Source organism: Myotis yumanensis, unplaced genomic scaffold (assembly GCF_028538775.1).
Source record: "Myotis yumanensis isolate MYYU_CA2020_CCGP unplaced genomic scaffold, mMyoYum1.0.hap1 SCAF_3, whole genome shotgun sequence".
Lineage (NCBI taxonomy): Eukaryota > Metazoa > Chordata > Mammalia > Chiroptera > Vespertilionidae > Myotis > Myotis yumanensis.
In genome coordinates, this window is record NW_027223754.1 from 58,264,050 (window position 1) to 58,290,926 (window position 26,877).

Sequence of the window (26,877 nt, forward strand, 5' to 3'; positions counted from 1 at the left end):
TGGGTTCCTCCTGCATGCACCTTGACCAGGGCTGCAGGACCAGATTGAACCTATAACCCAGGTAAGTGCCCTTGACTGGGAATCAAACCTGCGACCCTTCAGTGCAGAGGCCCATGCTCTAACCACTAAGCCACACAGGCCAGGGCCTGCTAATGTTTCTTAAAATATTCTGCCCTAGTTTCTTTCTTTACTTCTTTCAAGATTCCAATGACAATTACGATAAAACTCTTGAGATAGTCCCACAAGTATCTGTTTATTTTTCCTTTGTCAATATTTTTTTCTTTTTGTTCTTCAGATTGGATTATTTTATTGATTCATTTTTAGATTCACATTTTCCTCTATCATCTCCATTCTCTTACTGAGTCCAGGGAATTTTTTTTATTTCAAATATTACATTGTTCAGTTTTAAAATTTACATTTTAAAAATAATTTCTCTTTGTCTTCCGAAAACTATTTTCCATTCAGTTCAAGTGTATTTGCCTTTACTTGATGGAACATACTTACAGGAGTTGCTCTAGAGCAGCAGTTCTCAACCTGTGGGTCGTGACCCCTTTGGGGGTCAAATGACCCTTTCACAGGAGTCGCCTAAGATCATTGGAAAACACATATATAATTACATATTGTTTTTGTGATTAATCACTATGCTTTAATTATGTTCAATTTGTAACAATGAAATTGGGGGTCACCACAACATGAGGAACTGTATTAAAGGGTCGCGGCATTAGGAGGGTTGAGAACCACTGCTCTAGAGGTATTGTTGGATTACAGCATCTGGATCATCTCAGGGTTGGCATCTATTGTTTTTTTCCTTGAAATGTATCATATTTTTTCTTGATTTTTGCATTGTGAGAATTTTGAGTTGTGAATGTTATGTTTTATAAACTCGGGCTTATCACAATTCTTTGGAGAACATTGATTTTTGTTGTTTCTATTAGCAGACTATCAACCCATTTCGGTTCAGATGGCAGATTTGGTCTTGCCTTCTGTGAGTAGTGGTTCAAATTTGAGTTCAATTCTCAGAGCCTTTGCTATGTTTGTACATACCTGTACAACTCCAAAGTAAGCCCAAAATTTGTGTTGGCTTATAGACAGAATTAGGGAATCTTCTTTTCGATCTTTTCTCCTTTCCAGGTTTTCTTCCACCTTCTCTAGCAGGCATGAGCCCCTTTCCCCCAATTTCTGTGGCCAGAAAAATAAGGTTTCTCTTGGAATTTTAATTTCTGGATTGTTGCTTTGTATGCAGTGATTGCTTCCTGGCCTTTGGGCAAAACTATTAGAAAAAGAAAAAAAAAAGGAGAACAAAAAACAAAACCAGGATGGGAAGCTCACTCTAACTATGGGTCATTTTTCTAAGTTTGACTCCCCTCCACAATCTGCTTTTGTTTGCTTTTCAGAGTTCTCAAGTAATTCATCCTCCCTTCCTCTCTTTCTCCTTCCTTCTTTCCTTTTCTTTTTTCTTTTTGGTATTTTGTCTAGTTTTTAATTGTAAACAGTGGGAAAGACAAGCTGTATCACATTGGAACTAGAATTCCTTCTCTGGCTGTTTTGAAGATGTTCCTCTTTATATTTAATTTTTAGTAATTTGACTATACAGTGCCTAAATATTTTTTTGTGTGTATATCCTGTGCTTAGTGTTCATTGAACTTCTTAGCTCTGCATAATGTGAATTTTTGTTTAATTTGTCACATTTTGGCCATTATCTCCTCAAATGTTATTTCAAACCCAACCTCTTATTTCCTTCTCAGAATCCAGTTATACATATATGAGACTGCTTGATATGGATGAGGGGGTCAGCAAATTTATTTTGTAAAGGGCAAGATACTAAATACTTTAGGCTTTGCAGGCAATATAGTCTCTGTTCCAACTATTCTACCCTGTGGTTAAAGCTTGAAAGCAGCCATAGTCAGTATGTAAATAGAGGAACATGGCTGTGTTTCACTATAATTGTATTTACAGAAATAGATGGCAGGCTAGATTTGAACTGTAGGCTGTAGTTTGCTGACTCCTGAGGTAGACAGTGAAAATCGTTGGAGCAATATTGTGAATTCAGGGGTAAAATCAAATAAGTGAAGAACACAAATATTGGCAATAATTAATGTTTGGGGAACTGGGTGAATGAGGATAAGGGTGTAGAAGAGACTAGAAAGAAAAGTTTAGGACCGGGTTATTATGTTCTAGGTACTGGTTTACTTGAGAACAGTAGTTAAACTTTCAATTTATAAAAATATCTCTAATAACATTCTGGAGGCTGAAAGGGTGCAGATTCCCAAAGCAGGACTATCTTTAAAGTAGCAGTTATAGTATTGACAGGTGATAATGAATCCTGGGAAATGGCAGTCAGAACAGATGAAATAGAACAAGTTTGAGAGACATTTTGGTGTGAATGTGTAACAGGTACTAGATTTCAAGAAATAATGCCTTTCCTCTAGATAGCATGGGAGGAAGAACTAGTTTCTCAAGAGTCCATTTTTTGGTACCCTTCTATATAAATTTCTTTCTTGGCTATTTCAGCCAGTTCTATGATTTCAATTATTGCCTAAATATTTCTGACTTCCTGGTCTGTGGTTTGTAGCTAAAACCTTTCCCAGGATACCTGGATTTTGACAGTTCTAATGCTGGGAGTCTCTCAATCCTGTCAGTATATTAAAAGGTTCCTCATGAATATACTATTACTTAGAACCTACCTCTTTTTCTGTAGGTCTGAGACATTATCTTGAAGTTGGCATTAAGAGATCATAATGATCTAACACCCACTCACTCCTACCTTTTGTACAGAAGGCAGGGAGAAGCAACATTTTATTGGGAAAGTGAATTGAGGTCAGAGAAGGGACTAGAGAATTTAGAAATTAATGTTTAAAGGGAAAGAGGAAGGAGACAAAGAATTAATTTATCTTTTGGATAAGAGACTTTGTAGCTGGTGTTCTTAGTGTCCTAGCCATATGTCTTTGACATTCATCTCCATACTGTCTACTTACATCTCTGACTTTCTGCCTGAGACCTTTCGTACTGCCCATGGAGACATGCTTGAAATACCAGAAGGTAAATCCCTTCAGAAGGACTTCAACCAGTGATGGGTGAGGAGTTGGTGGATAAATACCTCATTTTTCTCATCCTTTAGTTAGGATAACTGAGCCATGTTCTTTACCAGCGGTTCTCAACCTGTGGGTTGCTTCCCCTTTGGCAGTTGAACGACCCTTTCACAGGGGTCGCCTAAGACCATCCTGCATATCAGATATTTACATTACAATTCATAACAGTAGCAACATTACAGTTATGAAGTAGCAACGAAAATAATTTTATGGTTGGGTCACAACATGAGGAACTATATTTAAAGGGCCAGAAGGTTGAGAACCACTGTTCTATACCATCTATTAGAGTTCTCCAGTAGGATCATGCTCTAGTTGCCCATCTCAGGGTAACTGCATGGTCTAAAGTCATAACTTTTCAAAGATTTATTTCCTTACTATCCTCCTACCCTCTTCCCCACCCTTTTGCTTTATCTTTTGTTCTCCCCTCCTTTTTATTTTTTTTCTTCTGCTGCCCTGCCCACTACAATGGTAGCTTTATTTATAATTCTTACTCCTACCTCTCAACCCTATGTGAAGATTTCCAAATAAGATTAAGAGACTGAAGCTATATATAGGGAATCAGTTTGCATCTTGCCCTTAGATCAACTTAAAATCTCATTTCTTGTTGAGTAAATAAAAGTTTTCTACTTAGTAATTAGATGACTATTCCTCTCTAATTTACTTGGTGATGCTTGAACGCAGAGATGAAAGTATCATTACATTAATTACACAGAAGTCTGCTTCTATAGAAAAGCTTCAGTTTACATATAGTGTTTTATAAATTACTTGATTTTTAAAAATTGGTGTTATATTCAGTGACTTCGATAATTCAATTTTTAATTCCTTATTGTTTGTGGATTATTTTTAAATTTCTATAAAAGTAATTATGTTATCCTATATAATAAAGAGGTAATATGCAAATTGACCATCATGCCCTCACACAAGATGGCCGCCCCCATGTGGTCACAAGATGGCTGGCAGGGGAGGGCAGTTGTGGGCGATCAGGCCACTAGGGGAGGGCAGTTAGGGGCAACCAGGCCAGCAGGGGAGGACAGTAGGGGCGACCAGGCCAGCAGGGGAGAGCAGGTGGGGGTGACCGGACTGGCAGGGGAGGGCAGTTGGAGGCAATCGGGCTGGTAGGGGAGTGGTTTGGTGGTGATCAGGTTGGCAGGCAGAAGCGGTTAGGGTCAATCAGGCAGGCAGGCAGGCGAGTGGTTGGGAGCCAGCAGTCCGGATTGTGGGTCCCAGATTGGAGAGGGTGCAGGCTGGGCTGAGGGACACCTCCCCTCCGCCCCCACTGCCAGTGCATGAATTTCGTGCACTGGGCCTCTAGTTTTACAAATAAAGGTGCTTTACTTTTTCCTTTCAACCATTATGACTTTTTTTTTTTTTTTTTTTTTTTTTGTCTTGACTTACTTCCAGTACAGTATTAAGTAGATGTGGTGGTGATAGTATAAGTCCATCTGTTTTTTTCCCATACTTAGTGGAGGTATTTAATTTTTCATCATTGAATATAATTAATGTTAGTACAGGTTTTTTAATAGATAATCTTTACCAGATTAAGTAACATCTTTTTCTAGCTCACTGAGGCATGCCATCATAAATAGTTGTTTTAAAAAATTTTTTCTGCTAATATAGTTTCTAGTTTTTGAAAATACTTTTTATGCTACTATTGAAGTGATCATATTCTTCTCCCTCCCCCCATTCTGATATTATGTTGAATTGCATCAATTGGATTTTTTATTTTACCTATTTTCCCTTTTGTATGTTTCTGGACATTGAGATTATTTTTAGGTTGATGACTTTTTTCTTCTTATTTTTTAATGAGATATAATTCACATAACCATAAAATATACCTTATAAAAGTATACAACTTAGTGGTTTTTAGTATATTCACAAAGTTGTACAAGCAGACTATTTCTTTTTCACTCCAGAAAAGAAATTCCATACCTATTAATAATCACTCCCCTTCTCATTTCCATAGCCCCTGGCAACCACTAATCAACTTCTTGTTTCTATGTATTTGTGTGTCTGGACATCTATAATAATAAAAGTGTAATATGCTAATTAGACCGGTTGTCCTTCCTTCCAGACAAAGCCACAGTGAGTGGGGGCCAAGGCGGAGGTGGCAGTGGCCCCTGGCCTTGGTGGTGGGCGGGGGCCAGAGTGGCGAGGCCGGGGCCAAGGCCCTTGCATGAATTTCGTGCATCGGGCCTCAAGTTTCATATAAATGGAATCATACAATTTGTGACCTTTCCTGGTCTTTGTTTCTTTCACTTTGCGTAATTTTTTTAAGCTTTGTTTATATTGTAGCATGTGTCTACTTCATTCCTAATTATGGCTGACTAATATTTCATTAAGTGGATGTCTCACATTTTGTTTATCTATTTATCAATTGATGAACATTTGGGTTATTTCCACTTTTGGCCTGTGTGGCATTTTTTGTTTCTTGGTTCATGGGAGATATTGGCCTGAAATTTCCTTATTTCAAAATACCCTTTTTAAAAGATTTTGTATGATTTGTTTTGTATGAAATGTTTCTTCTTTTTATATTCTTAGGAAGAGTTCATCTAAGATCAGTATTGTTTAAAAGAATGTATCAGCTAATTCCTTAAATGTTTGGAGGAATTCACTGGCAAAGCCATCTAAGTCCAGAGTTTTCTTTGTGGCAAGGTTTTGATTAGAGATTCAGATACTGTATTTTTTCCTTGGTTAGTGTTTGGAAGTTATATTTTTCAAGAAATTTGTTCATCTTATTTAAGTTATGCAACTTATGGGCACATCTGTAGTGACATCCCCCTTTTTATTTCTCAAATTGGTAATACACACTTTTATTTTTTTCCTGCTCAATCTTGCTAGAGGTTTATTATATTTATTAATTTTTGGCTCTTTGATTTTCTTTCTTGAACGTTTGTTCTCCATTTCATTGATAACTGCTCTTATTTTATATTCCTCTCTTTTTACAACCTTTCCATTCAATTTGCTGCATTTTTGTTTTTACTAGCTTCTTAAGTTGTAAGCCTGGATAATTTATTTTCATACTTGATTTTCATTATATGCATTTATGTATTTGCAAAAGCTATATGTTTCCCATGGGCAAATACTTTGGCTGCATTTCATAAGTTTTTATATGTCATATTTCATTTTCATTTAATTGAACATATTTTCTAATTTCCATTGTAACTTTTTATTATATCTCTTCGACACATAGTTTATTTAGAAATCTTGTTTTTAGGTTACCAGACATTTGGGAATTTCTTAATTTTCTTTCTGTTGATTTCTAGTTTAATTTTCCAGTGATCACAGTCCTTGTAAATTTGTTGTGACTTTGTGGTCCAGCATATTGTTGATTTTGGTAAGTATTCTACATACATTAGAAAATAATGTGCATTCTTCAGTTGTTGGTTGTGTTTTTCTTTATATGTCAATTAGGTCAAGTTGATTATGTTTTTGAATTTTTCTGTACCCATGCTATTTTGTCCTCTTCTTGTTCTGTCAGTTGGAAGATACGTTAAAATCTGCCCTTTTGTGAATGTTTTTTCTACTATTCTCAATTTTGCTTCATATGTTTTGAAGCTATGTTATTAATAGATGCATTTAAATTTAGAATTGTTATGTTTTCCTTTTATTTGACCCTTTTAGCATTATGAACTGCTTTGCTCATCTTTAATAATACTTGGAGCCTTAAATATTACTTTGTCAAATACTACTATTTGGGGAGGCTGGTGAATTGAATTTATTGAGGTGGTATTGGTTAAGAAAATTGTATAGGTTTCGAGTGTACAGTTCTATAATACATCATCTGTATATTGTATTCTGTGTTCACCACTCAAAGTCAAGTCTCCTGTCACCATAGTAATTATTAAAGGAAGACTTTCCTTTTGTTATTTTAGTTTGTTTTATTTATTTTTTATTATTGACATTATTACAGATGTCCCCTATTCTTCCCCCCACTTCCTCCCTCCACCCAGCCCCCACCTCACCCCATATATCGCTATGCAAATATGAATATAAGTTCTTTGATTTATTTCTTCTGCCCCCCCCCCCCCCCCCCGCCCCACACACACACCGCTCTCCCTTCTGAGATGTTAGTCTTTTCCATGCATCTGGACCTATTTTGTTCATCAGTTTATTTTGTTCATTAGATTCCAAATCTGACTAGCTTATTTCACTCAGCATAATTGTCTCCAGGTCTATCCATGCTTTTGCAAAGGGTAAGAAATCCTTCTTTTTTATAGCCACATAGTATTCTATTGTGTAGATGTGCCATAGCACTTTTATCCCTGACTGGGAATCGAACCATGACCTACTGATGGGCACTTGGGCTGTTTCCAGATCTTAACTACTGTAAATAATGCTGCTATGAACATAGGGGTGCACATAGTCTTTCTGATTGGTGTTTCGGGTTTCTTCTTATCAGAAGGGGAATCGCTGGGTCAAATGGCAGTTCCATTTTTTTTTTTTTTTTGAGGAGACTTCATACTGCTTCCCATAGTGGCTGCACCAGTCTGCCTCCCACCAGCAGTGTACTAGGGATCCCTTTTCTCACCATCCTTGCCAGCACTTATTGTTTGCTGATTATTGATGGTAGCCACTCTGGCAGGTGTGAGGTGATATCTCATTGTAGTCTTTTTTAAAATCTTTATTGTTGAAAGTATTTCATGTGTCCCCATTTCCCCCTATTAACTCCTTCTAGCCCACTCCCACCCATTGCCCCAGGCCTTCACTATCCTATTATCTGTGTCCATGGGTTATGCATATATACATACAAGTTCTTTGGTTGATCTCTTCGCACCCACCCACCCATCCACCCCTGCCTTCCCTCTGAGAGTCAGCAGTCTGTTTCATGCTTCTATGTCTCTGGAACTATTTTGTTCATCAGTTTATTTTGTTCATTAGATTCCACATATGAGTGAGATCATGTGATATTTGTCTTTCTCTGACGGGCTTATTTTACTTAGCATAATACTCATTGTAGTTTTAATTTGCATCTCTCTAAGTTTGTATTTCTGATAGTGTTGGCATGTTGATAATGAATTATATCAGGTTTTGTGGGTTTAAAATATCTCTATTTTTGTCTTTGTTTTTAAAGGATATATAAAGGATATATTTGATAGGTATATAGTTCTAGATTACTAGGTCTCTCCCCCACCCCCCACAAGCACTTTTCAGCACAAAGAATGGAAGTGATCAATCTTATTGTTGTTCCCTTGAGTCTATCATTTATCTCTGGATGCTTTAAGATTTTTTTTCTTTATCCTTCAATTCAGCAGTTTGTGCCTAGCATTTGGTGTGCCAAGGTGTAGTTTTTCTTTACATTTTCCTGATTTTCTTGCATCTGGGTGGTTGATTTCTTCCCTCACTTTTGTAAAATTGTCATGAATTATCTATCTCTTCACATAGTGCTTTTGGCTCATTCTTTTTTCCTTTTTGTTTTGTCTTGGATTCCTATTACATAAATATGAGACCATATGACTTTGTCCCACATGTTACACTCTCTATTTTGTTCATCTGTTCTCTCTTTTTTTTAAATATGTTTTTTAAAGAATATATCTTTATTGATTTCAGAGAGGAAGGGAGAGGGAGAGAGAGAGAGAACCATCGATGAGAGAGAGACATTGATTGGGTGCCTCCTGCACTCGCCCTATTGGGGATCAAGCCCTGCAACCCGGGCATATGCCCTATCTGGGAATCAAACCGTGACCTCCTGGTTCATAGGTTGATGCTCAACCACTGAGCCACACCAGCTGAACATCAGTTGCCTCTTGTATGCACCCTGCTTGGGGATCGAACCTCTTGATTATCTGTATCATTCTTTTGTTTCTTTGGATGTCTCATAATGTTTACTGGTATTGTGTGCCTAACGTTGTGTGTAAAAGAACAGTTATTTTCTTTCAGAGAAGTTTGTTCTTTGCTGTGTTAGACAGATAGGGTGAAGTATTGACTACCTCAGTCCAATCAAGGATTAAATAGACTTCTCTCTCTACTGGGATTTTGTCTTTTAAACGCTGGGAGACTGTGAGAAATTGACTTTGGCCTATTGGCATAGTCTTCTTATTCTTCCTCCATTCCCCATCACTAAGCAGATCTACCATTGGGAAAACTGGCCACATATTTGGGGCTTTTCTTGATTTCAAGTCCATCATTCCAACCCATGCAAGACATCTAAAGCACCAGTAGCTTCTGGTTTCCCTTAGTAGAGTACCTTGTTTAAGCTAAGCTCGATTTTCACTTGTCCCCAAACTCTGCAAATGCCCCCTTGGAAGAATATGAATACCCTTGGAAGTGCTCTTTCATCTCTGGATTTTTAGTTCATCTAGTCCTAAATTACTTCCATAGCTTCTTATGTTTAAATTTATCTTTATTATTGAAATATTACAGATGTCTCCCTTTTTTCCCCATTGACCCCCTCCACACACCCCCCCCCCCCCAAGCCTTCATGGCACTATTGTCTGTGTCCATGGGTTTTGCATATCCTATATAATAAAAGCCTAATATGCGAATTGTCCCCTCTGGCGGTCGTTCTACTGAGAGACTGGGAGTTCGACCGCTCGCTATGATGTGCGCTGACCAGCAGGGGGTGGCGCGGAACATGGCAAGCATTGGCGACACGCTGTGACCTCTCACCGGCTACCCGGGGGCGGGGGTGATGGGGACGGAGAATGCGGGGTGTCCGCCGAGTTCGCTCTCACTCCCCCTGCTACTCTCCCCTGGGACACCAGGGTGCGCTGGGGAAACCCCTGCGCTCAGATGCCGGTGCCCGCGAGGAGCCTGCCCCGCACCCACGCAGCCTCTTCAGGGTTAGCTGGGCTGTAGCTGCTGGGACCACAGGGCCAGTCAGGTGTCACTAAGGAGCCAATCTGCGAGGTCGGCTGTGAGAGAGCGTTCTGCCGGCCAGGCTTCCGTGTGGCACCACTGGGTGGCCCAGAGGCCCACGCTGCACCCTGGCCCGCAGCCAGCTGCGCTTACCGCATCTCTGCATGGGGACTCTGGTGTTGTGACTCAGGTGGAGGAGGGCGCATGGAGGCCTGGGGGCCCAGGTGCTGCCCAGGGCCCAGAGGTCAGCTGGGACCTTCCCTTCCACACCAGATGCTTGCACTTCGATAGCTGGCCAGGCCTTAGGGACCACACCCATGCATGAATTTCGTGCACCGGGCTTCTAGTATACATATAAGTTCTTTGCTTAATCTTCTCCTGACCCTTTTCCCCTTTCCTCTGAGACTTGTCAGTCTGTTCCATGCTTCCATATCTCTGGATCTATTTTTTTCATCAGTTTACTTTATTCATTAGATTCCACATATGAGTGAGATCATGTGATACCTGTCTTTCTCTGACTGTCTTATTTTTGAAGGAAGAGTAGTGGCTTGCCCCTATCTAGTATCCTACTTTAGAAAAGTGGAAGTCAGGAGTTAATCTTGGTAAAAAGAAAAGGCAGATAATTTTAGAGTGCTTATTTGTATAAGCATAGTGATGTTTTGAATAGTTTTATCTGTGTTGCATACAGTAGGTCCTCGGGTTATGTTGGAGATCTGTTCATACGGCATGACATAACATGATTTCCGCCATAAGTCGGAACCCACCTACGTCATAAGCACCTGCGTCACTCACATGGAGCACATACACAGCAGTAATGAAGTGAAACAGTGAAAAAAATTTAAAAGAAAGATGACAATTCCTTACCTTTACTTGTGGTAAATAAATAATAAAAAACATAAAGCACATATGTACATATGTCAAAATGACGGAACTTTTTTTTTTTTTTTTTTTTACAAATGGAGATGGCGATGTAACCATGAAACGATGTATGTTGAGTCCGACGTAACCCGAGGACTGCCTGTACTATTAATTATGGCGTTTTTTTTTCTTTCTGACATGAGCCTGTTAATCAAAATATGTTCTAGACTGGGAGTCGTCAAACTGGTCCACAGACCAGATCAGCACAATTCCTGTTTTTGTATGACCTGTGAGCTAAGAAAACATTCTCCCAGAAATAAAGTTTTATTGTAATACAACTATGCTCATCTATGTGCTGTCTATGGATGTTTTTATGCTGTAAAAGTTGAGTAGTTGCAACAGAGATTCAATGGTCTACAAAGGATAAAATATTTGCTATCTGATCTTTTACAGAAAAAAAAAATATTTGCCTTTTCCTTCCTTAGACCATAGATTTCGGGAATTTTTAAATTTCTCATTGCTAAGGCAAATTGAACAAAAGATTGAAACCCATGGCTCTGTGGTTGAGCGTTGACCTATGAACCAATAGGTCATGGTTTGATTCCTGGTCAGAGCATATGCTCGGGTTGTGGGCTTGATCCCCAGTGTGGGGCATGCAGGAGGCAGCTGATCAGTGATTCTTTCTCATCACTGATGTTTCTGTCTCTCTCTCCCTCTCCCTTCCTCTCTGAAATCAACAAAAATATATTTTAAAAAAACACCCTCTTATTCCTGAAGTTCTTTGAATTTGGATTTACTAAAATCCTAGCATTTTAGAATTAAAAGGAATCTCAGAGATAATCTCCTTAATCTTGTTATTTTCCAGATGAAGAAACAGATTCAGAGAGAGGTTTTACAATTAAATTATGACTAATTTTTGTTTTGTTAGAAAACAGACTCAGTAGTAATCTGGTAGAGAAACTAATGAACTATATCATGGAATAACTTGCAAAATTCATTGGTCCTCATATTGCAGAGTGTTTGGTTTTCCTTAAACAGTGATTGTCATTATGAATGTTCCTTCTTTGGCATTTTTAAAGTAAACATTTTAAAATAAATATTTAAAGCATGTTAATAGCCTTTGCCTTTCATTACTACACATAATTCTTTCAAATCTCATGGGTAGGGGGTTCTTTGTGTGAAAAGACTAAAAATCTTATAGGATCAATTCCAGACATTCTTCATTAAGCTCCTATTTGATACAGGATTTAAAGTGCTAAATTACCAGAAATTCCAAGATGAATTGTTCATCTGTAAGACTGCTTTCTAGAGTTTTTCTTTTATCCATTCTCAGATATTATGAAAAATTTATTTAAGCTTAGTTTTCAAATGCAGTCATGTAATGGGATCTTATCCTATCTAATAAAGAGGGAATATGCTAATTGACCCTCATGCTGTTGCAAAGATGGTGGCGCCCACAGCCAATAAGGAAGGAATATGCTATTTGACTGCCCCGCCCTCAAAGATGGCAGTGCCCACAGCCAGTAAGGAGGGAATATGCTAATGGACTGCCATGCCCTCAAAGATGGCCACGTGCCTGCCTCCAGAATCCCCCAGTCCCCTTAGCTCCCCAGTCTCCTAGGGCCACTTTAGTTGCAGGCAAGCCTCAGATGGCGGCTGCCCAGCCGCCCAGGGCTGCTCGAGGCTCAGGTAACCAGGGCCCGCTGAGGCTTGCGCTGCTGGCAGTGGTAGCTGCCGGCAGTGGCAGCAGCAGAGGTATGATGGGGGCATCGCCTTCCCCTGATCGCTGGGTTGCCTCCCGCCCCTAAGGGCTCCCGGACTGTGAGAGGGGGCAGGCCAGGCTGAGGGACCCCCCTCCAGTGCATGAATTTTCATGCACTGGGCCTTTAGTACTACTAATAAATAGCATTTTTATTTTCTAATGTTGAAATGAGTTTTCATTATATAATGTTTAATTTATTACTGGCTCTTTTTGATAGCCCTCTACTTCTAAAACAATCCAAATCAACAAAGAACACACACAGTAAAATTAATTTCTGGGGATTTGGGAAAGCTGATTCTTCAGCTGATCTATATTCAGGAATTAGTAGGTTCAGTTTTATTTAAATTGTTATAACTAATTAAATGTAAAATGCATAGAAAGAACTCTCTCTTGTAATTTGAACATTCAAGAAGTCCATTAAAGCCCGCCTGGTGTGGCTCCAGTGGTTGAGTGTCATCCCAGGTACCAGGAGGTCACAGGTTCAATTCCTGGTCAGGGCACATACCCTGGTTATGGGCTTGATACCCTGTAGAAGGTGTGCAGGAGGGAGCCTTCCTCTCATCAGTGTTTCTAACTCTCTCCCTCTCCCTTTTCTCTCTCTGAAATCAATTAAAAAATTTTTGAAGTCTGTTAAGCAAGGCAGATAAAAATATTGATGTATACTGGTGAAAATTTAGGTTCATGATAACTAGGCTTCAGGAAATTCATCTTAATTTGGATTTATATATTCGTTCCTCTGACAGTTCATTTTGAGTGAACTTTGATGCTTTTATAAATTGCATAGAAGGAGCTAACCTTTTAGCAGTTACATACTCCTGTTGCTCAGATAACTGATTTCACTCAAGTAAACCTTAGTATAAAGGGAGGTTGGTTTCCTAAGTCATATATGAGAAATATTTTCATTAATGTGTTTGTTCATCTAATATTTCTTGAACATCCATGATGTGTCAGACACTGATGCAGGTGCTGAAAGTGTGGAGTTGAAGTAGACATTCTTCATGCTCTCACATTACTCGTAGTTGAATAGATTATGTAAGCAGGTATATCTGCTCATGTGTAGCATTTGATAGCTGTTGGTCACTCTCTTTACTTTTGTAGCTTACTCTACTGGGGAAATCTCATTCACATACGTGGTTTCCATTACCTTTTTTGCACCACAATCTGCATAAAATAATTCTATGGGTAACTCCTTAATGGACATTTCTGGCTAGATATCCTTTAATGTTTGGTCTATCTATGGATCTATCCTTTGTTCTCTCCTTATTTACTCTTTGTGTGAGGCTCATAGCTATAGCTCTGAACTTTCTTTCAACCCTTCCTTTCTCTTTCATCCTACTTTCTCTTTCTCAAAATAGTATTGGGTTCCAGGTACTATTCTGGGCAAAGAGCTAGAGTAATAAAAAAGACATGGTCTCCGCACTCTTGAGGTATACAGGTTGTGAGGGAGTGATGCATTTAACAGATAATCCCATACACAATTATATTTGTAGATTACACAATGAAACACAAGTACAAAATGAAATGAGGGTGTGTATTAGGGAAACTAACCCAGTCTGGGACATTCCTGAGTAAGTGACTCATATACTGGGACCTCAGAGAATAAGAGTGGTTAGCAGGGAATGTGGGAGAGAATTCCAGGTAGAGGGAGAACCTCTTTGAAAGTCCCTGAGGAGCTTAGCCAGTCCAGACCATTGAAAAAGATGTCTTTGTGGCTCGAGTATGAAGAACAAGTTGGAAATGACTGCATAATGAGGCAGGAGAGACTGGCAGAGGTCAGATATCGGTAGAGGAGCTTTTAAGCCTTCATTTCCTTTAGACCAGTGGTTCTCAACCTTCTGGCCCTTTAAATACAGTTCCTCATGTTGTGACCCAACCATAAAATTATTGTCGTTGCTACTTCATAACTGTAATGTTGCTACTGTTATGAATCATAATGTAAATATCTGATATGCAGGGATTGTCTTAGGCGACCCCTGTGAAAGGGTCGTTTGACCGCCAAAGGGGTCGTGACCCACAGGTTGAGAACCACTGCTTTAGACTTTATCCTAAGAGAATCGAGAAGATATTAATAGAGTTGTTTGGTATGTGTGTGTTGTTGTTGTTTTCTATGTTTTTGGTGTATTTTTTTTCATTTGTTTCTTTTTGTCAATAGTTTTAGGTGGGGGAATTACCTACTCAGATTTGTGTTTTAAGGAGTTGACTTGCGTTTTTAATGTGAAGAATGGATTGAAGGGGACGCAAATATCAATGTGCAGAAATGTGTTATGAAGGTTTTGCAGTGGTCCAGGCAGGATGTGGTGGTGACTTAGATTATTAGCTTAGCAGCAGTAGAGATGTAGGTAAATTCAAGAACTGTATGATATACAATTGACAGGATTTCTTGATTATTTTGGTTTATGGAGTGAAGCTGAAGGAAGTGTCAAGGAAAAAATTTACATATGCTTGTTCACATCTATCTTGTTAACATTTTAGAATCTTCAAAATCTTTTTCATTAGTCAAACATCTTCAAAATCAAATCCATTTTTTTCTTTCGCAAAGTAATTCTTCCTTTTGACTTCCATACTTTTGTGAATGACATCCCTACCTCTAAGTGACTTAGCCTTACTACAGCTTCCACTAATTGCTTACCAAGTGTTATGGATTTGAACTCTGTATCATGTAGAGTCTCTTTCTTCTCCTCTTCCTCCTCCTCTTCCTCTCCCCTTCTCCTCCTGCTTCTCCTCCCTCTTCACATTTTGTCTTTATTATAGCAATAGCACCCTCTTGCTTTTTATCCAAGTCACTGAGCTCCTTGAGGGCTAGAACTGTCTTTTTTATCTAAATTTAGTACCTAGAAGTGTGAACTTCAGCATGATAGACATAAAAAATATTAAATGAAATTAAAATAAAATGTTTTCTTTGAGTCATATTTCTTCCACTCTAATTCTCATTATTTGCCTCATTTATTTTTTCTTTCTCAGAGTCATTTAGGGACTTCCTTTGCTTATAAGAATAATTTGGCCTCAGGGCTGTGAGGTAGTGAAAAACTGGCTGCTGGATGTGAGAAGTCTATGAGTTGGGGTTTATTTATAGTAATTTGCCAAAAATGGACTCCTGGCCATTTTTGCACTGTAGTCCTCTCTACTACAAAGAGCAGATTTTTCTGGGAAGGGAACATAGTTGATATTTATTAGCATTTCCACTGTTAAATAAAGTTTAAAAACCTCTATTTGATGCCTTTAAATTTTTTTAAATTTTATAAAACTATTTGCAGAATTCAAGTCTTTTATCATTTCATGTGTATTGCTTAGATAATCTAGTATTGTGTTATTTCAATAGCTACATTATATGGTAGTATCTTACATGTATATCTAGAGCAGGGGTCCTCAAACATTTTAAACAGGGGGCCAGTTCACTGTCCCTCAGACCGTTGGAGGGCCGGACTATAGTTAAAAAAAAAAGACTATGAACAAATTCCTATGCACAGTGCACAAATCTTATTTTGAAGTAAAAAACAAAATGGGAACAAATACAATATTTGTATTTGCATGTGGCCTGCGGGCCATAGTTTGAGGACCCCTGATCTAGAGTATATTGTTTCATAGAAAGAAAGTTTGTAGGATACATATTTAAGTCTCTACTTTGGAAGTACCTATTTTTAATAGCTTTGTATGTTCTAATATTGAACTTTCATAATTTTTCCACGTTTTTGCATTTTTAGGAATAAGAAAATTTTAAATAAGAAGAAGTTGAAAAGAAAACAGAAGAGCAAATCAAAAGTCAAGACAAGAAGCAAGGTAAAACTGCTGGCAGTTTATCAGAAATAAGGAATTTTTTTATATAGTAATTTGAATTACAATGCCAAGATTAAAAAGGTGTGAGTATAATTAGCACATCATTTCACGTCTCTGTGTTAAAGTAATTTTTTAGAAGCCTCTTAGTATTTAATTACACTGCTTAGCTTCATATTTTGATCAGTAGCCTAGAAGTTAATAACTGGATCCTGAAAATTGTTTATTATTTATTCTTATTTTTGATTTGGGGGAAACATAATCATTTCTCTTCTTTTTTACACTCTGACTACCTGTACTACAAACTGAGTAAAATTGGCTTGTGAGTTGGGACCTGAATTTGGGTTCATCATATGCCTATGCATGTGTCATGAATTACGGAGAATCTTGGTGCATCTATATTGCTCTGAGATTCTTTTGACTGGGTGGCAGTGCAAAAGAAAATGCAATATAGAATATTTCAATTAGATGGGATCTTAGCAATCAAAGATCTCATTTTCTACCTAATACAAAAATCTTTGCTATAAAATCCATCTAGTTTTTTCTTAAACATTTTCAGGGTCCAGATTCTGCTTTCTATATAAGAGTCTCTTTTCTTTTGAACAGTACTAAGAAGCCTAGATAGGAGGAAGAGAAGAGTCATAACTATGATTTCTGAACAGCTCCACTTTTGGTTAATATAGCTTACCTTGGCCTGTATATTATATTTAAGTTCTAGAGACAGTTTCCTGCTCTTTCCAATTAGTATTCTTGCTATTGTAACTGAGAGAAATCAACTTTAAAGTAGTAAACAAACAAAAAACTTCCAAAAGGATAAGGGACAAAATTTATTTGGTGGCTCTGTCTTGAGACAGAGATGGATTCAGGGATTAAATAATTCATCAAATCTATGTCTTTGTCTCTTGCTTCGGTGTGGGCTTATTGCCTGTGGCTGAGCACTAAGGCTGCTGGCAGCTCCATCTTCATTTTCTTTGAGCAAGAGACATCTCTCCTACTGGTTCTAGCAGAATGTCTTGGGTATGATTTTTTTATTAACCTGTATCATTTACATTGGTGTTGGAGATTAGGTACTTTGGTTAGAGGTGAGCACCCCAATGAGCAGGCCATGTAAAATGGGAGAAGGGTTACCCTAAGGAAAATGTTGCTGGGTGGGCAGATAATATATTTTCACTCTATCACCTCTTACTACTTCTGCTTTTGATATAGAAGAGGAAAGTGGAGAGCATTCTTAATATACTTACTATATATATAAAAAAATTAACAGATTTATATTCATTTAGATTTCCAACCTCCTTTACCCCTTCTCCACTTTTTGGATTTATGTGCAGAGTCATAGTATGGGAATCTTGAAGATCTTTTTAAGTTCTTTTAAGCTTTCATTTAGTGATATTCCTAAAGGTGGTAGTATATGATATCAGGATAATGTGGCATAGTGAAGATTTTTTTGTCCCTTTCAATTCTGTCTCTATCTGTGTGCCCTTTGTAATTCTCAGTTCTTGTCTAGCTTCAGGTTTTATATCTGCTATCGCCTTTATAGGAGCAGCTTGTAATAAGAATGATATAAAAATGCATTCTTTTATTCCTCAAATATTAATTGCATACTGACTATGTGTAGGTATTATGCTAGATATTTGGGATAGGAACATAAATAAGAAACATTTCCTACTTATGGTAAGCATATAAAATAGTAACATTTTTTTAGTCACCTTGCCCTCTGTTACTGTTTTTGGACTATTTTTCATCCACCCTCTTTTTTAAAAAGTTATGTAAAAAATGCCAATGGGCTTTTTTTCCCATATTTTTTAAAAACAAGTATTTCTTTTCAGCAAAACAAACTAACAAAAAATCCATTTATCTATACTACCATATCTCCTTTCTTACTGTCATTGACCCCTCTACTAGTATTTCTCCTCATCCATTAGCCATGTCCTTTATTTAATTCCTTCTTATTCAGTTTAGTTACCACAGTTGTTGGTTTTTTGTTTTTTTTTGGAATAACTCTTGCTTAATTAATCTACAGTATTAGTTCCCTATGGCTGCTGTACCAAATCACACAAACTTGCTGGTTTAAAACAGTGCAAATTATCTTACAGTTCTCAAAGTCTGAAGTTCAAAATGAGTCTCACTGGACTAAAGTTAAGATGTATGTGAGGCTATATTCCTCTGGAGTCTCTAGGAGAGAATTCTTTTTTTTTTTTTTTTTTTTTTTTTTTTTTACCTTTTCCAGCTTTAGAGGCTGCCTGTATCCCCTTCTTCAGGCAGGGGATACAGGCAGCCTCTAAAGCTTAGTATTGCAAACTCAAAGCCAGCAATGGTTGGTTGAGTTTTCTCATGCTGCATCAGTCCAACACTTTCTCCTTCTCTGACTGTCCTGACACCCTCTCACATTTATAAGGACCCTTGTGATTAATTGGACCCACCCAGGTAATCCACATAAATCTCTCCATCCTAAGATTTAATTTAATCATGTCTTAAGGGCCCTTTTACCAGGTGAGGTAACATAGTCACAGGTTCCTGGGATTAGGGTGAATACATTTTTGCAGGCCATTATTCTGCCTACCACATTTTCCTTTCCTCCATCTATATTTGTTGCATCCATCTTACAAAACTCAATCTTATACGAATCCAGCTGTTTTCTCTTCTCCTTCAGAGAATATCATGTGCTGCTAAGAGGAGTTTAAAAAAGAGTTAATTGGTACCAGTACATGTTCAAATGAACCTTCCATAGCCAGACTATCTTCTTATTTTTTCTGGTCAATTAGGTCTTTCATTTTCTCCTATTACTATTTCAGACCTTTGCTAGTCTCCTCAGACTTCTGATAAATCCTACCCTCTAGCAAATGACTTTACTTTTTTATAGGAGAAATAAAATCCGTTACACAGGAAATTTCCTCAACATCCTGCTTCAAATGGGTCTTTAGGTCAGTATCTTAGTAGCAGAACCTGAGACTGGGATTTGAAGTGTACATTTTAGTGAGTTTTGAATGATACAATCAAGGTTCAGAAAATTTTCATCATCCCTGGGAGTTTCCTCTTCCTTTGCTGCATTCCATTTCTCCCTGAAGCCCTGGGTGTAGGCAACCACAGATGTATTTTTTGTGTGGTTATAGATTATTTGTCATTTTCTAGAATTTCATATAAATGTGATCATACAGTGTGTACTTTTTAATATCTGGCTTCTTTCCCTCAGGATAGTGATTTTGAGTTGTGTACATGTTGTGCATATTAATCAGCTTAGTCTATTTTTTGCTGATTAGTTATCCCATTATATGGATATATCCTGATTTGTTAATCCATTCACCCTTTTGACATTTACATGTTGTTTCCAGTTTATGGCCATTGCAGATGAAGCTTTTATGAACATTTATCTAGTAGTCTTTGTGTGAATATATGTGTTGGTGGGTTTTTTTTCGGGGGGGGGGGGGGGGGATGGTGTAAATATCTAGGAGTAGAATGATTAGGTAGTGTTTCCTTCCATGACTTGCCAGAGGATTCAGAAGACCCAAAGCAATTTATACTAATGACTAAGACTTAGTACAACAAAAGGTACATACAGAGTAGGCAGCAGGAAAAAAATGTTTTGGAGGTGTCTAAGGAGTTATGGCACAGGCTTCCTAATTTTCCCTTGGACATGCTTCCTCTTAGGCAGTGAACTACAGGGGTATGTGTAGAATGTTTCTGCCCAGGAAAGCTCATTAGAGTCAGGATCCAAGACTTTTATGGGGGTCTGGTCATATAGTTATATCCTGCTGTGTAGCCAGCATGGCAAGTGAATCTCAGGTGATATCACATAGTATATCACAGATTGAAACTCAGGTTCAATCTTGATATTTGTACAAAGCAATAGGACAAGCCAGAATCATCCATAGCTAACAAAGAAAACTCTAAAGACCACATTCCCAAGGATTTACCAAGGATCAGTCATGGTTCCCTTGGAGAATTACAAGGAATAAGAAATCATACCTGCAATGTTAACTCTTTCCTCACAGGAGTACAATTGCTGGAATTTATTGTAAGCACATGTTTAATTTTATAAGAAACTGCCACACTTTTTCCAAGGTAGCAGTATCATTTTACATTCCTTTTAGCAATGTGTGAGAGATCCAGTTTCTCCACATTCTCACCAGCATTTGTTATCACTATTTTTTATTCTAGCCAGTGTGATAGGTATGTTATATATATATATATGTATATATATATATATATATATACACATATATATGTATATATATATACATATATATATAATTTTGTTTTAATTTATATTTCCTAATGGTTTATGATATTGAACCTTTTTCTATGTGCTTATTTTATTTGCCTTCTGTGTATCTTCTTTAGTGATATGTCTGTTAATGTGTTTTGCCCATTTTTTTGACTGGATTACCTGTTTGTTTTTTACTGTTGAGTTTTGAAAATTCTTTGTATATTCTAGATGCTAGTCCTTTGTCGGGTATATGGTTTGCCAATATTTTCTCCCAGTCTGTAACTTACTTTATTTTTAATCCTCACCCAAGGACATGCTTATTGATTTTAGAAAGAGGGGAAGAAGGGATGGGGGGGGGGGGAGGGGGAAGAGAGAGAGAGAAAGAAAGAGAGAGAGAGAGAGAGAACATTGATGTGAGAAGAACATCTATTGGTTGGGATCAAACTTGAAACCTAGGAATGTGCCCTGACCTTTTAATATATGGGATGATGCTCCAACCAACTGATTCAACTGATTTGCTCTGACCAGGGCTCCCAGTCTGTAACTGTAATGTTATTTTAAAATTACATTTTCAGTTATTCACTTCTAGTATACAGATATATTACTCATTTTTATATAGAGAGCTGGTATCCTGTGACTTGGCTAAATCTACACCTTATTTCTAATGGCTTTTTTTGCAGACTTCTTAAGATTCTTTAAGCATCTTCTGCAAATAAAGGCATTTTGTTTTCTAGAAGATACTTTCTAAGTATACTTTTTATTTCTTTTTCTTGGCTTATTGCACTGGCATATCTGGTACAGTTTTGAATCAAATTGCTTAGAATAGATATCTTTGCCTTGTTTGCAGTCTTAGTTTGCAAGCATTGTTTTTTACTGTGTTAGCTATGGTATGCATATGGGAAATTACACTGCTTTTCCAGTGTTGAGCCAACCTTGATTTTGGGTTATCATGATGTGTTATCTTTTTATATATTGTTAGATTTGGATTGCTAATATTTTCTTTTTTAAATATCTCTAGAGGACATATTCACATATTATGTCTCAGTTAACTTTAGTACATTTTTTATTTAATAAAGAGTTTTTCATTTTTCACCAATTATTTATGGAAGAAGTGTAGCATATTTTGAGATCAAGTGTTTTTGGTACTTGAGTTATTTTATTTATCTTGCATACTTCCTAGAAATACTCTAATTATTGGAACTTGCATTTGTAGAATATCTTAAACCAGTCATCTGTATATTTATAATGTAAATGTTGATATAAAAGAGTGGTTGTAGTCTGATGAATAAAATGCTGGGAGAAGACAGAAATTATTTAATTTTAACAATTAAATTACTAAGCATGTGATTTTTATCAAGTATTTATCAAGACTGATAGCAAAGAAACAGCTTTAGGAAAGTGTATGTTCATAATCTACAGTTTTCATAGTATTGCCACTATTTGAATGAGAATGAAATTTGAAGAATTAACTAAAATTAAGGGTTTTTCTTTTTAGCCCTATTATCTGTTTAGCCCTTATATCTACTTTTAAAAGAAATAAAAATGTAATACAACATTTGTGGTAAGTCATTGAGACTTTACAATACATTTGGTGTCTCTTAGAAAAGCCCCCAATTAATGTCCTTTGAGACTATAGCAGTTAAGCTATATTGGCTCAATTCCCATCATGGGATAATAAGGTATTCCTAAGTTCTTCACCTACCCCTTTCTAGCCCTTGTCAAGTTGGTTATTGCTGTGTTACTCAGAAAGTAATGAAGTATAGTAGAAAGGGCACTGTAAGTAGATTTAGATTATTTTTGCTCTGCCAATTATGTGACTTCTGCAGGTCATCTAGCCTGTCTAATTCTAATTTTTTTATTTTTTTATTTAAAATTAGAATTGATGATGGAAAGGAATATGAAATTGAAGTATTATATCTTGTATTTCAGTCTGAAAACTTGGAGAATACAGTAATCATACCAGATATCAAACTACATAGCAATCCTTCTGCATTTAATATTTATTGCAATGTACGCCATTGCGTTCTGGAATGGCAGAAAAAGGAAACATCATTGGCAGCTGCATCTAAGAACTCTGTTCAGAGTGGAGAATCAGATAGTGATGAAGAGGAGGAATCCAAAGAGCCCCCTATCAAGCTTCCAAAGGTAAGTCACTAAGTTCCACTTAGATGCATAACGTATGGGTGTCTTGGCTATTACACATATATTTGCATTGCTAAAATACCTTGCTTTTTATAAGACTGTGCACTAAAAATGACGTGGCTTAAGAGTAAAAATAGGTTCGGAGCAGACCAGGAAAGCTCTATGCAACTTTGTAACTGGAGTGCTAACAAAGTTAATAATTGGTAACTCAAAGGAGTACTTGGAAAACCCAGGAAAGGGAGATCAATAAGTTGGAGTCTATACAGTGGAAATGGTGCTTTGAAGGCATGGAGTTACTGCTGATGGAAGTGGAGATCTGAGCCTGTGGGCTGCCATTATGGTGGGCTCAGGAGAAGTGCCAGCTACCATAAAGCCAAGAAAAACCACGGAAAGCTGGGGGTGCTGCCCGCTGGGGAGGGAGCTCTTGTACAGGTACACATTTTTATTTTTCTTGAAATAGAACTAGAAGGGCTCCTGTCTGTGCAGTAGCTGAGCTGAGAGCTTTTACCTTTTTTTCCTAAGGTTATTGTTGTACTATTGCTATTCTGGCTCCCTTGCCTAGAAAAAATTACATATGAACCAACAAAACTTCCACATTGTTCCGAGATTGCTCCCTTATTTACCAGAGGCATGTAAGCTAATTGATGTAATAGAAATAGGTACTACAGTAGAACAAACTATTCTTAAAGTACTCTGTTCTATTAAAGTATTGGTATATTTCAAGACTATAATGTTATTATATATATTTTTTTCTTTTCTGTATAGTAGGTGTAGTTAGTAATTCTAAAAAGAATGGGCAAAAATGTAGACATTTAAAAAATGTACCTTTGTCATAAATGATGTATGCGTCTGCTTTTTTCTAAATACAGACATTTTAGAATGATTTTTTTGTAAATGATTCATGTATGTTGTCCTTTTACTAAAGTAATACCTTAAGACTATGCCTTGAAAATGTCTTTATATGTGTATATGGCATATCATATAAATATTTTATTACTTGGAAATAGCAGCTAAGGTACAACCTGTGTTTCTGATCTGGTTTCTTTCACACACTTCACGGTGGATATTTCTAAGGGTACCACTGTCCTTAATCATTACTGTTGATTTCTTCTCACCTTATTCTCAGCAGATGACTTGCTTCCTATTTCATAGGGTAATAGAGGTTTTGTGACTTTCCTCATTCAGCCTATTAACAACCATCTTCAGGTGTCCTTATCTCTTCTCTTTCCCTTAGTCCCTATCTCTTCAGTGTCCTTAATTGTACCTCCTCCAGTAGCTTCTTTCTTTAACTTAAAACAAACTGGCTCATCTTTCCATGTGAACTTCTCCAGTTAGAGATCCTGGTCTCTAATTCTTATTTCTTATACTTAATTAGGGGAGGTTGAGGAAAAATACATTGTTAAGTTAGGATATGAGCCTATGTAATATACTTTTGATAGCAATTCTATTCTATGTGTGGGTAATTCACACTGTACTATAATTACCCAGCTTAAGTTTAGCATTGGGAAGGAAAATAAAAACCCTGAGAAATCTTTCACACAGATCTTCAGATTTTGAACAGTAAGCTGTAGTTGAAATGAAAAGATACTGCACAGTTGAAAACAACCAACCCTTAGAATGGTTTTAATGAGTATTAAAAAAATAAAATATCAGGCATTTTTTAACATAGTTGAAACTATAAAAAGATTCTAAGTCAAAAGGGATCTTTCAAAGAAAATCAGATAATCCAAATAATTAAAAAGAGTTTTTCATCAAATACTGATCCATCAGGAAAAAGGGTATACAGATTAAGAACATGGGGAGTAGAGTCAAACTGCCTGGGTTCAAGCACTCACCATTAAACATACTAGCTGTGTGAATCTGGGAAAGTTATTCAACCTCTGTGTGCCTTAGTTTTGACATGTATGAAATGGGGATAATACCTATTCAGAGTTGTAGTGTGAAGATTCTGTGAATTAGTAAATGTCAAATGCATGCCTGCTCAATAAATGATATCTGTAGTTATAAATATCAGTTAGGTACAAACAAGAAAATGTGTAGGTGCAAATAAATTTTATTACTTTTCAAGGAACTCTTCATTTTATTAGGAAATACTTTATATCCAGGGAAATGAAGCTTCTTGCATGCCCACCACTGCCACTACACTAATTCCAACCCCCATTAATACTTTTTAGACTACTGCCGTACTGTCTGCTCTAATCTCACCACTCTCTCATGGATCTGTCTTACTAACAACCAGTATCTTTACTAAGAAATACAAGTTTGATCAAACTCTTTTGTTCAAAATCTTCAATAATTCCAATTCACAAGACAAAATCTGAAAGTGGTTACATGACATCTAAGGCCCTTCATGGGCCAAACTTCTGCTCTCTGCCTTTTGCCCTAATCCGCCACTCCACTCTAGCCAAAATAGACCACTGGTACTTTCCTAATGATGCTGTTTCTTCTGCCTAAAAGTGCATCTTCAGTCAATGTTGCATCCTTACTCCCCGGTGTGTTCCACTATACCTACCATGCCCCTGTCAACCCTTAAGACACTAGACGTGCCTCTTATCCTTACTACACATAACTTCCTTAAGGGTTGGGACAGTGTTGCGTCATTTTGAATATAATATAATATAATATAATATAATATAATATAATATAATATAATAATATAATATAATTAATATAATGTAATAAATATAAGCTAAGCTATAAACTCAAAAACTTTTACTGAATTAAGAAGTAAATTAGTCTATGTAAGTCTACTTCTTTTAATAAAATATCTGGCATGACTAGCCTCAAATATGATTAGATGGGAAGTGTGAATCCTAAATTTCATTATTACAAATTATGTAGCTACCCAGGCCAGTGTGGCTTAGTGGTTGAGTGTGGATCAATGAACCAGGAGGTCACAGTTAGATTCCCGGTCAGAGTACATGCCCGGGTTGCATTCTCGATTCTCAGTAGGGGGCATGCAGGAGGCAGCTGATCAATGATTCTCTCTCATCATGGATGCTTCTATCCCTCTCTCCCTCTCCCTTCCTCTCTCCAAAATCAATAATAATAAAACAATTATGTAGCTATAAAATTTGGAACTCTAGAGGATCTGGAAATTAGATAATTAAAGACAATTTGAGCTGTGTAAAACTGTTTTGAGTAAAAAAAACTTAATATAGAAACATTTAGGTGGGGATTAAAAAAAAGTCCTTTTTAAAATGTTAATGATTAATGATCCACAAAAAACATAAACCAAAAAAACCCTGACAAGCAAGGTCTATATAACAAATTTATTTTAACTTTTAAAAGTCAAAAAGAGGAAAAAATTGTTTCAAAAGGATACTTTAACAACAAAAAAAACCTCTCTCCATTATGTGAGAGAAAAAGGAAGAGAGAAAGAAACCTTAGGTGAGGAGAAGGAAAGTAAGTCACACATCAGGAGGAGCACGAGAGGAACAACAGAGAAAATGAAAGAACTGACATAAAAGACTAGCATCTGGAACAAAGGCACAGACCTGTCAAAAGAAAAGCAAAATGCCAGCATTTCTTGCCTACCCTCAAATTCCAATCACTTCAAACCCTAAAGACCTCATCATCTCTTCTGTGTCAATCCTTTATGTCATGTAAATGGCTGCCAAAAACATCACCTGTTTCACTCCCCACCCTGCCCGAACCCATAGCATTCTGACTGCCTCTCTCTCCCCTCTAGATTTTTATTTTTTTGTTATTTGTAAATGTTGTCTGTACCAGATGTTTACTTTATATAAAAAGTTTTTAAGAAAACAGTATACTTCACTCGATAGTAGTATATAAATCTGCTTCTGTTTTCCTCTTGAACTTTTAAAAATGTATTTTGGAAGTACTAGAACTGATAATCAGGATTGTAATAGAATAGGATACAAGTTCTAATGGCAGAGAGATAATTATTAAATCTAAATGTGATGTAATTAAATTCTCTTGTTCACACTTATTAGTGAAATAATAAAATCACCTTTGGAAATATATGATTGGAGGAGAGGAAAATAAAACTTTGAAAGGCTCATTCAATCATTTTTCTTATGCCAAGTATGTTTTTATCTCACTTTTCCCAGTAGTGATATTGGATTGGCTGTATCAGGGAGTTATTTGGATTTTGTGTTCTTTCAGGTATAATAGAGAGCCTTCATGATTTAATTATTTGAAAGCAACAGTAAAGGTAAAATTCAGAAAATTCACAAAAGACTGTTTTCTGAAGAGAAGTAGAAGACCATGTTCATTGGTAGTTATGGTTTATT

The 26,877-nt window shown here is 36.9% G+C and overlaps 1 protein-coding gene across 8 annotated transcripts in view; it reads left to right on the plus strand.

Annotated features, from left to right (window-relative positions):
• MYCBP2 (MYC binding protein 2) overlaps nucleotides 1-26,877 on the plus strand; it is a 272,896-nt gene that overhangs the window by 14,451 nt on the left and 231,568 nt on the right. For all 8 annotated transcript variants that reach the window (XM_070408908.1, XM_070408907.1, XM_070408910.1 and 5 more), the window contains exons 2-3: nucleotides 16,206-16,281; nucleotides 22,409-22,624. In XM_070408908.1, coding sequence (XP_070265009.1) covers nucleotides 16,206-16,281; nucleotides 22,409-22,624 — 292 coding nt within the window. The remainder of the gene's footprint in view (nucleotides 1-16,205; nucleotides 16,282-22,408; nucleotides 22,625-26,877) is intronic.